The 11,976-nt window shown below is 42.3% G+C and overlaps 1 protein-coding gene across 2 annotated transcripts; it reads left to right on the forward strand.

Annotated features, from left to right (window-relative positions):
* The first annotated feature begins 608 nt into the window (after positions 1-608).
* Positions 609-10,501, forward strand: AQP4 (aquaporin 4). Of its 2 annotated transcripts, XM_068993859.1 has the most exons (5): positions 609-640; positions 4,122-4,536; positions 5,416-5,580; positions 5,857-5,937; positions 10,223-10,501. In XM_068993859.1, the coding sequence occupies exons 1-5, from the start codon at positions 609-611 to the stop codon at positions 10,499-10,501; spliced, it is 972 nt and encodes a 323-aa protein (XP_068849960.1). The 2 variants fall into 2 exon arrangements, with proteins under 2 accessions (XP_068849960.1, XP_068849961.1); XM_068993860.1 differs by lacking the exon at positions 5,857-5,937.
* Positions 10,502-11,976: the final 1,475 nt, after the last annotated feature.

Raw genomic sequence — 11,976 nt, forward strand, 5'->3', positions numbered from 1 at the left:
TCTTACCCAACAATTGTTCACATAACAGTCAGGTGAGACTCTAAAGCAGTCTTATATCCTGTTACTCAAATCAGTGCTGCACAGGCTCTGAGGGACCTGAAGTAATCTGCAATACTTTAAAAACTGCTTCTGTGAGCAAAAACTTTGCATAGAACCCACTGGCTCTGTCGCCACTCAAAAACAAATGCACCAAAGACTAAATCTCACTCAGTTCATCTCAACTGCTGGATAATGCAAATCCGTGCTCTTAATAGTCGCCCAAATTCATCTGTACACAGAACAACAACAACAAAAGTTCTCAGCAGTTCCCTGTGGTGGGAGGATTTCAAATAAAGATTTGGGGAAATCCTCATTTTCAAGGATTATCAGCTAAAGAAACCTAAAGTGAGCCAGCATTTTGTGTTCCTGAAATGCCCTGGGTCTTTAGCGATCAGGTAGTGAAAGTCATTTCAAGTTCAAATATAACTTGGCGATTGCCACATGGTGCCGAATCTTTCCACCCCTAAGACTTCAAAAACCCAATCAGACAAGTGGCCGTAATCTGACTCCCGGCGCACTAGGAGCCGTGGGGCTGGCAATGTGAGCGCTGCACTCTGGCTGGGGGAGGCATGAGTGACAGACCCGCAGCGAGGCGGTGGGGGTAAGTCTTTCTTTGCCTTAAGGGAACAATGCTGAGGCTCGGATGAAAGATGAAACTTGGGACTCTTTTATTGCAGATATGTGTGCTGCTCAGGCAGAATCTAGAAGGAAACTCTAGGGCAGGTGGTTCTTCCAGGGCTGGGTATGGGCATACTCATAAGAGAGGCAGAGAGAGGGCAGAAGAAAAAGGGGGATGATTTACAGCAAAAATCCTCCATACACTGGAGACCTATGAAAGCCCAAGAAAATGCTTCTATGGAGTCTATGGAGGTAAATCTGTCATCTAGTATTTTTCATCAGAAAAATCACTCATCTAGGGGCTCAGCTGTCCAGAAGTGGATCAGGCTTGGGGGTTCAACTAGAAAGTAATGTTGTCGGGCTCTCTACAACCCAGTCACATCAACAAACCCCCTTTGTTCTGGAGCAAAACGAAAAAAAGCACAACAAATGGTGTTGATGCGTTTCCAGGGAGTGTGAACAGGGAAGGGAACGTTGACGATAGATAACTCAGAGGGGCTGTGAAAGAGCTGGGCTGAGCGCTTGTCAAGACAGAGGTATGTATGTGCCGCCAGGGGACCCTGGGGTTCACAGCCCTCTGAGGTTGGTCATTCTGCCCTGGAAAGAGATCAGATTCTGTGGATTTTCAAAGAAAGCTAAAGGCATGCTCAAGGTGTCTGTTTGTTTACTTCGGGGGTTGGAGGGGGGTTGTTTTTATTTCTCTGGCTGATAAAGGTTTGAAGCTTTCTGAAAGAGCAACTGAGCTTCTGAGATTGGGTCTCTGGAGAAAGTGCAGAGAATGAGCAGGGAAGGTGAGGGAGAGGGTGCAGGGAGGAGGCGGCCTGTGCCCAGGGCATGCCTCTCCCTGGCTCCCTGTGTGGCTGCTGAATGGGACCTGCCGAGTCCTGCCCACCTGGCTGCCTTAGCTTCCTGCCTCTCCCTTTCTTCCCACTAAATCTGGCCACAGAGGACCAGCCCCTGACATAGCACCTTGCCCTCTGCCATCCTGGCTACAGCCGTGGGCTGCTGGTAAGTTCTAAAGCCACTTTTGAAACTTCTTTTTTCAATTTGTGAATTTCTCCCCTTTTGGGATACTTGTCATTTCTCCCCCAGGGCACCCTAGCTGGCTGCATGGCTCCAAGCACTGTTTTTGTCTCTATTTTCTCTTCCTCTAGGGAGTGTGATGTCAGTGTCCTCCCAGCTGGGGTTTCTTCTAATTGTATGATTCGTTTAGAGTTGTTCACTGGGACAAGGGGATGCTCCAGACAGACAGGGTTGGCTGGTCCCCTTCTGGAGCCACCTAGGCTTGGGCAGAAAATGGGTTTCGCTTTCCAGCTCTGTAGCAAAGCCCCATGTCAAACCAGGGCCTAAGTCAAGATCCTAAAGGTCAAGGCAGCATTCCCCTGGCCCTTACGGGCACAGTTCTCACCCACTGGCTCAACCAGACCGGGATCCTGGGGACTCGATGGGGTACGGAAGGGCCTATGCTCAGTAGAACTGCGATAACTAATCTGTTAAAATACCTGGCTTTCTTGCCTGCCTTCAGGCGTGTTAAGTCCCTTCGGTCGTTTCCAACTCTTTGCAACACCATGGACTATAGCCCATAAGGCTCCTCTGTCCATGGGATTCTCGAGGCAAGAATACTGGAGTGGGTTGCTGTGCCCTTCTCCAGGGGATCTTCCCAATCCAAGGAAGGAACCCAAGTCTCCTGCATTAGCAGGTGGGTTCTTTACCACTAGCGCCACCTGGGAAGCCCACTTTCTCGCATCACCCTTTTCATAGTTCCCTGGGATGAGTCTGTTAAATGCTTCCCACATTCCATCATTCTTTCCTACACGATCACAGACCAAGGATAAGGGCAAATGTCACTGGGATGATTGTCCCCCAAGAGGAATCCTAGTCATTTCTTGCCATTAATATCCTCAAAGCTCATCCCTTCTCAGCTGTGAAGATCCCAAGGTATTAGCAGGAAAACAGTAGAGGAAGAGAGGGTCTTTCTTCCCAAAGGCTGCCTTGCTGCTCCCCTCAACCTTCACCTCCTTTCCCACCAACCCTCCCCACCCCCTCAAGGCACACAAGCTCCAGCAGAAGAAGTACGGGCAGATTTAGGGAAGGCCATCAGGAAGACACTAGAGAAAAACCGCTTTCCAGAGCCTCCTGCTTTGAGGCCCACCATCTCCCTGACCACTCTCCCCTCGCCCAGCGGCCTTCCGCCCCTCTCCCCAGGTCGCTGTCCCCCTCAATTGGCAGCTAGGGTGCCCGGGGCCGCTGCCCGCAGGCACTGGCCTCCAGGATCCCTCTGGGAGGTTTTTATCAGAGGTGAACATCCAGGGATGGGGAGTTAGCCCAAGAAAGGACGGTCCCTCAACCCTGCAGAAGTACCGCAGAGGCCAGGATGCCCTTCTAACCTATTCCCCGCCTCGAGCAATGCCTGGGACCAGGGTGTGGGCGGGCTGCCCGGAGCCGCCCCGCCCCGGGGGCCGCTCCCTGCGCTCGGAGAGGCGCTCCGGGTCCGGGCGGCCTGCGCTGGACGTGTCCCCGGCCTGCCTCCTCCTCCGGACCAAGCGGGCTCTCGGACTTCTCCCCACGCTGGCCAGGAGAGCATGGCAGCGTCCCTTGTCCCAGTCCTGGGTCCCAGCTCTGCTGTGCGAGTCCTCACTGCCCGTATCAGTCAAAGGAAATTCTCAAAAGACAGCCTTCCTTGCTTCCTCACAGAACACCCCTTCATCAGAGTCTCCACTGGAGGAGAGAAGGGACAGTCTGCTCTCAAAATCCATTTCCAGAATGCCATTTGAACCAGAAAGTGCAAAGCTGGAAAAGACCTCTATTATGGCCGTAGGTTCCAAATAGAAATGACATGTAAAAAGTACATTGAAAACGTAAAAAGTTGCTCAGAGGGAATTAACTAGAAGGTAAATATACTTTATTCTTAATTCTTTAAGGAACTTGATCCAGACATTTTCCTTTCTAGGGACAATTCAGATAATTTTTCACTGAAACTGGATGATCTTTGGATATTAAATCAAAGGGGATCAGAATGACAATCTCTTGATTATTAATTAAGGAGATAATTAAGTAGTTAAGGAGATTTTCCAGAAGCATCCCTTCTTGGTATGCAGATGACCTTCAGGGAGGCTTTATATGCAAATACTTTGGTGGGAGGTGCCCCACAATGGGGCAAGACTGAGGGCCTGCTACTGCTGTTTGTTTTGGTGGCTCAGTTGTGTCAGACTCTTTGAGACCCCATGGACTGTAACCCGCCAGGCTCCCCTGTCCGTGGAATTTCCCAGGCAAGAGCACTGGAGTGGGTTGCCATTTCCCTCTCCACAGGATCGTTGTGACCCAGGGATCGAACCCACGTCTCCTGCATTGACAGGCAGATTCTTTACCCCTGAGCCACCTGGGAGCCCGAGGGCCTGGCCATCTTCATCTCAGGAGACTCTGATTCGGTAGCTTCTGATGCCAATTTTGCTTTTTCTTTTCAGTAAGTGTGGACCTTTGTGTACAAGAGAAAGTATCATGGTGGCCTTCAAAGGGGTCTGGACACAAACTTTCTGGAAGGCAGTCACCGCGGAATTTCTGGCCATGCTTATTTTTGTCCTGCTCAGCCTGGGATCCACCATCAACTGGGGTGGAGCAGAAAAGCCATTACCTGTCGACATGGTTCTCATCTCCCTCTGCTTTGGACTCAGCATCGCGACGATGGTGCAGTGCTTTGGCCACATCAGTGGTGGCCACATCAACCCCGCTGTGACGGTGGCCATGGTGTGCACCAGGAGGATTAGCATCGCCAAGGCTGTCTTCTACATTGCAGCTCAGTGCCTGGGCGCCATCATTGGAGCCGGAATTCTCTACCTGGTCACGCCTCCCAGTGTGGTGGGGGGCCTCGGAGTCACCATGGTACCGTCTTTAGCTGTTGTTTTCAGTCTTGGACTCCCGGCAGCTTATATGGAGTGCTAAATGCCACCCTAGTGACCTAAGAGTCTTTCCTAAAATTGCTAATTTATTCCCAGGGGTTGTCTGATAACTCTTGATAGGGGTGCAAACTGATTCCAGCCACACTGAATATATCATATAAAGTGATTATTTGCTGTTGAGTGACTTGAATAGCACTAAGTCTGGGCAGCACAAAAATTATGTTGGGTTCTTTTTTCCTCTTTCTCTCCATCCCAGTGACTGCATTGACTATATATATATAACATAAGACATTTTTATTACAATGATTTGTTGGTTCACTAGCAGAAGGAACAGTTTTGTTTGTTGCCATGAACATAAGGTTTAAAACATCAAGGGTCACACTTTAAAAACTGAATTGGCGTTTGATCCTGGTTTTGTTCTTAGCTGATTAAGTATATCATTTGTTAGCTCAGCACAGGGGTTGATTAAAAAACCACACACAGTTTGAATTTTAATTGAAGTATATATTAATTAATTTAAACCTAATTAATGAATTTAATCTTTGCCTTATAAAATTGCAAGACTCTCAAGAAACTCTTTTATAACTTAAGTGCAGCAGTAGCATATTTTGCTTTCTTTGTAGAAAAGAACATTCAGCACAAACTCCCACTTGGTCATTGTAAGAGTAATTAATTATCTGTGCTGGCCCAAAATAAGTATTTATTTTGGGGGGGGGGGAGATGCATGTCTCAATCAGGGGTGGAATAGAAGACTCAAACTGACCATCGGTTTTTATAGGAATAAAATGTGCCTTTCACAGTGATATGTTATCACAGAAAAGGTTCTCTTGTCAATTCAGATGGAGTATTTTTCTGTCTCCAGGTTCACAGAAATCTTAGCGCTGGACACGGTCTCCTGGTGGAGTTGATAATCACATTTCAGTTGGTGTTTACTATTTTTGCCAGCTGTGATTCCAAACGGACTGATGTCACCGGTTCCATAGCTTTAGCCATTGGGATCTCTGTTGCAATTGGACATTTATTTGCCGTAAGTTTCCAAGTCCCTTTAAATAACGGATCCACATTGTTTAGCCTCACCCTTCAGCTGGCCTGAAGATGTTGTGTTTCACAGCTGAGGTTCTTTAGTATCCAGCCTCTTCTGTCCATTTTAGGTCATTGTTTTGCTAACTTTGTGATGAGAATGTTGCTAAGGCTGCTAACCTTCCTGTAACTGACTTGGCCAACAGTGACGTAATGCCATGAAGGCTACCTGTTAGTAACCCTGTTTCAGCAATGTCTGAAGTTGTGTTCTTTTTCCCTGTAGATCAATTACACTGGTGCCAGCATGAACCCCGCCCGATCCTTTGGACCTGCAGTTATCATGGGAAATTGGGAGAACCACTGGGTAACCATCATGTTCTTTGTTCTTATTTTCCTGAAGTTGAGGACAATTAGCCATAGAGCTTTTTTTCCCATTATTTTGCTCACTAGTTTCTCTTTCACCCAATTGTAACCCCACCACCACCACTTTATTACATCTTTCATAAAGACTAGGGACAGACTAGGACAGATTTTATCTGCTGTAAAACATTTCATATCTGTTTTGAGCCTTTAGTGATAGTCTTTTTTTTTAAGCACTGCTCTGCACACTGTATTCTGACAGACTCTGGCAGAATATATTGTATATGGAGGTTGCCTGGCTGTAACAAATTAAAATCAGGGTGGTGAAGTGAATGTGGTGTTTAAATAATTGAAAGTAAACCCTTCCCAGCAATGACACATAATATGCTTGCAAAACAATAAAAAGAAGAAAAAGAGACATGCTTAAAAGAACCTAGCAAAAATATTTACCCTTTTTGTTTACAAAAGCATGAACCCAGTTAATAGTATAGAAGTTGGAAGCATTTGAACTGCAGATGGTGAGGAATAGATAGTGCCAGTGCTTATGCTATTATCACCATAACCATAGCTGGAAAATAAATGACTTTCAGAAATGACACACTTCTCACATCTCATGCCTACCCTACTTATTAGTGTGGGGGCAGTGCTTCTAGAGAGCAGAGGTATCCATTAGTACCACAGTTGATTTCTTTTCAATTGTTCCTTACCAAAAAGAAATTTAAATCCCTTAAATGAATAATGTGGCAGTTCTGAAGACCTTTTACATACTGACTTACAACAACCAATAAAAATAGGTTTATATTGGCCAGCTTCAAACGGGGCTAACTTTTATTTTCATGTATATGTTGTGAATGCTCTTTTACACCTTTTATTTTCAATTCATGAATGTAAGACAATGTCTGTTATGTTTTTTGTTTTATTGATGTATAGTTGATATACAATTCTGTGTTAGTTTCAGGTGCACAGCAAAGTGATATAGTTATACATACAAATATATGAATGTATATATATATTCTTTTCAGATTCGTTTCTGTTATAGATGTCGCTTATGTTTTAATGTCATGCATACAGGGGTTATTGACACAGTCACAGGCATTCATCTGTGATCTGTGTTGCAAATGAGAATAAACTGCTCCACTGCTATGTGCATTCACTTCTAAGAAAAGTGTACCAAGTCTTTATGAGTAATCTATCCCATTAAATAAAAGCATGAACACCAGTGATCAAAAGCAAGGATTTGGACCTGGCCATGAAAAAGCTTAGTCAGCAATACTATCCATGCAATTGGTCATTTTGCCACTGAAATTCCCATGTATGTCTCTAAAGACTTGCCACATTAACAGGAATGGAAATGCAGTATATAGATCGAAGGGCTTCCTAGGTGGCACTAGTGGCGACCCACCTGCCAATTCGGGAGATGCAAGAGACACCGGTTCAATCCCTGGGTTAAGACGATCCCTTGGAGGAGGAAATGGCAACCCACTCCAGTATTCTTGCCTAGAGAATCCCATGGACAGAGAAGCCTGGTGTCAGGGGGTCACAGAGAGTTGGACACAACTGAGCAACGGAACACAGTATATAGATCTTATGATAAAAGTACAGCTTTTAGTTCAACTTATACATTCAAACAATTTTTTATTTAAAATTTAGAAAAATGAAAAATTTTAATCCATGAGGGCTTTAAAATGTACATGAAAACATGTGTTTTTATTTATTACTTGAGTTGTGATACACTAGTTAAAATTTGAGTGGCAAAAAAAAATCCTTAGCTTGCTGACTGAATCTAAGGTTCCCCTTGTTGCTATAACACTTAATCCTACTGAAAACTAATGTCCATTTTGTAACAATGGTTGTGTAAAATTAACAATTAATTTAAAGTATATCTGTAAATAGGTAGACTGATAGATGAAAGTAGCAAGATAGTCATGATGAATTTTGTGTGTGGTATCATAATATTTTTTAGTCTTCTTTTCTGGATTTTCTGGATTTTTCTGATTTTCTGGATTTTTAGCAGTAAAAATTCTTTACCTTCATGAATTTTAAAAGTTAAAGGGCATTATAACTTTGGGAATAGCAACTTGAAACTGAGATTTTTTTTGAGAGCACGCAGCCAGATGTCTTCTGAATAAGTGTTTTGAGGGAATTGTAATTATTTAGCAGTCCTTTGTCTCTCTTGCGGAATTTGTAGCTCATGGAACAGAGCATACCAAATGAGATCTTACCAAAGGAATGTAGCACAAAGACATTTAGAGGAGGGCTCTCATTTCCCCTTTGAAAGGGCATCAAGAAGGTAAACTCTGACATGGTTTCTTTCATGTTCAAGATAAGGAACTTGGTTCTTGCAGCCACTTTGTCAACAATTTCCCTGTAAAGTATATGTGTTCCGCTTCAGCTTAAGTTTGAATTTTCTTTAGACTGTGCAGTGAGGGTGCTAAATGAATTTAATTTCCAGAGAGTGTTTTAACCCAGAAGCATTCATCTGGTTTTTTTTTTTTTTTCAAATGAGAGAAGTGTAGCACGTGTGTGTGTATCTGTGCTAAGCTCTTCAGTTGTGTCCAACTCTTCATGACCGCATTGACTGTAGCCCACCAGGCTTCTTTGTCCATGGGGTTCTCCAGGCAAGAATACTTGAGTGGGCTTCCATCCCCTTCTCCAGGGGGTCTTCCTGACCCAGAGATCGAACTCCTGTCTCTTATGTCTCCTGCATTGGCAGACAGGTTCTTTACCATTAGCAAGTATAATAAACAGCATAATGATTCAAAAGAGCTTTGAAATCAGACAGACCTGAAATCCCAGCTCAACCACTTGCTAAGCATAAATTTTTAAGCAAGCTTCTCACCCTCTCTGCATATCCATTTTCATACCCATAAAATGGGATAATAATAATATCTATCTCAAAGATCAGTTAGAATAAAATGAGTTAATACAAGTTAAGCACTGAATACAGCCAGCCCAGAGAAAGTATTCAATAAACAGTGTTTGGCGTGCTGCAGTCCATGGGGTCACAAAGAGTCAGACACAACTTAGTGACTGAACAACAACAACTGTTGCTCAAGTCCATCTGTTGAATGAATGTCTAATACTCTACAACCTGAAAGTGAAAGTCTTGGTTGCTCAGTCTTGTCTGATTCTTTGCAACCCCATGGACTGTAACCTACCTACCAAGCTCCTCTTCTTGCCTCCAGGCAAGAATAGTGAAGTGGGTAGCCATTCCCTTCTCCAAGGAGTCTTCCCGAGCCAGAGATGAACCCAGGTCTCTCGCACTGCAGGCAGATTTTTACTGTCTGAGAGCCTATAGTCTACATGTACTCTAAAGCAAATGTTAGAGTTTATCCAATCTCAAAACTTAGTTTATTCTAGACACATAACTAATATGATAGAAACTTCTAGTTATTGAATTAAAATCCTATGGGATGGCAAATCCTCTACTCACCATCATCCATAAACTCAGCACAGATTTTTCTACCAAGTCATCAGTATAAGAACCATGAGGATAAACGCACTCTGTAAGAAGATTAATGAACAAACCTTGAGGTTTTCTCTTAAAACAAATCACCAAATTTCAGAGAAAAAAACATGTAACATAAGGAAAGTGACTTATAGCCAGCCTAGTCCCATACATCTTTAAATTGTCTAGGAAACATGGAAAGGAGCAAGTTACTATGAAACTGGAACTCTTCAGTACTTTACAAGTATTATTTCAATTTAATCCTGACAATGGTGAGCTGTGTATTATTATTATTCCTGTTTTGCATCTGATGGAATTAAGTGTTCATAAAGTTATGTAATGGATGCAAGCAGTCACAAAATTGCTAAGTGGTAGACCTCAGATTCCATTTATCATGCTGTACTGAATAATTAAAGCCCCAAGTGGTACAATCTGTACTGATTGTGATTATGCAGAAAACCAATATAAGATGGCAATATTAAGAAAACAAGTATTGATACTCTCCAGAAATTTTTTGTCTCTATTTTAGTTAAATAAGTTTTAGTGTCTTTTTAATTTATAGTACCACCAAAGAGGACCTATCTGAAAATGGAAAGAACATAATGAAAGCAGGAAAAGAGTAGAGGAAACAGTCTTCTTATTTTCTGTTCAAATGTTATTTAGTAATATATGGATCTCAGATGTAGATTTAATGTGTGTTCTTATTTTGTTTCCAAAGGTCTCTTTTTATGCATGCCATATTTGCTCTCAATTTAAATCAGCAAAGTTCTATATTCGTGCATTATTCAGAGAAATAGTTTTACTCTACTTACACTCTATAACTCTTCCATCTTTCTCCCAGATATATTGGGTTGGACCAATCATAGGAGCTGTCCTTGCTGGTGGCCTTTATGAGTATGTCTTCTGTCCAGATGTTGAACTCAAACGTCGATTTAAAGAAGCCTTCAGCAAAGCTGCCCAGCAAACAAAAGGGAGCTACATGGAGGTGGAGGACAACAGGAGTCAGGTGGAGACCGACGACTTGATTCTAAAACCCGGAGTGGTGCACGTGATCGACATTGACCGGGGTGAGGAGAAGAAAGGGAAAGACCCATCTGGAGAGGTGTTGTCTTCAGTATGACTAGGAGACAGCACTGAAAGCAGGCAAGAGCCCTTAGAACTGTCCTCAGATTTCCTTCCACCCATTAAGGAAACAGATTTGTTATAAATTAGACATGTGCAGGTTTGTTGTTTCATGTCATATTACTCAGTCTAGGCAGTAAATATTTCATTATTTACCAAGGAGGACTGGAAGAAACCTATCATGAATTTCAAATCTAAAAAAAAAAAAAAAACTTTTTGAAGTATCCTTAAAGCAAATGTGTTTCTAACTTATCTATTTGACATTAATTGATAATCAATTTAAAATGCTATCAAGATTTTGTTAAGGCTTGCCTGACATATCTATCACATAGACATAACCTATCAGCTTATTTCCTCTTCCTTGTAACTGGTATTGTCAATCCTCCTCTGAGTATTTATTCTTTTAAATCAAGTTTGTCAATGGCAAAATACAGAGTATGTCACAGAGTCCTGCAACATTCAAGAGAGAAAATATAACAAACTCTTTTACACGCAATCCCTTATGTTTAAACTACCTCGGCAAATGAATATTAATGAGTCATTGCTAATGAGTTGTTTTCATTTATATTTCAGATACCCAACTTTCAACCCAAACTTCAGTTCATAATATTTCTTCCTCCTCCTCACTGTCCCTAGGGTAAATATGGATCTAAAGCCCAGATATTTGAATAATGTTCATAAATTCTTTATGTTTATTCACCTAATAAAACATCTATATCATAAGGCACCTAGTGAGACTCAGGACAAACAGACCTGAAAGACTGTATGTGGCTGGGTGGAAACTTACCATCATACAGAAATCATATGGAAAAAGGCAATCTGTATGATGGTTTCAGATAGTTGATCTGTTTTCAGTGCATATCCTCAAATACAACATGAGGTTAACAATCTAAACTGTTAACCACTTAACCATTTGCTTATTTTTTTTCAATTTATTGGCAAAACTGGGGGGGTTTTGTTTGTAATTTTGGTTAACTGTACTTAAACATTAGCTGAGACATATTTTTGATAACAAGAACATAACTAGTTGAGTTCTGAGTTTTTGTTAATTATTAAGCTCTGCTCGTTCTAGAAGGGGTACACACTGGTCCTGCCAGCCCCAATCACTGCTACCCTCCCACTTCTCATGACATTTATTGATAATCTTCACTGTGCATTTCTTGATCATCTTCATTGTACATGTAATGAAATTTTAATGAACTAAAATGCACAAGGGTCAAGGAACAACAAGACTGCAAAATAAAAGGGTGAAGATCAAATCCTCTGTATTCCAAAATGACTAGATGACAGTCTTTCATTTGTAGAGATATTGTATGTAACCCAATGTGGTTTTTAAGTATTTTCATTATTGACTCATTTGTTTGTCAAAATAACTTTTTTTTTTTTCTGTACTGCTTCGCCTTATGTCGGTAAAATTGTCTCTAGAAATGCCAGTTGCTGTCATCTAAACCCCAGTCTGTTCTAGCCTTTGTT

The sequence above is a fragment of the Capricornis sumatraensis genome, chromosome 21 (assembly GCF_032405125.1).
Source record: "Capricornis sumatraensis isolate serow.1 chromosome 21, serow.2, whole genome shotgun sequence".
Lineage (NCBI taxonomy): Eukaryota > Metazoa > Chordata > Mammalia > Artiodactyla > Bovidae > Capricornis > Capricornis sumatraensis.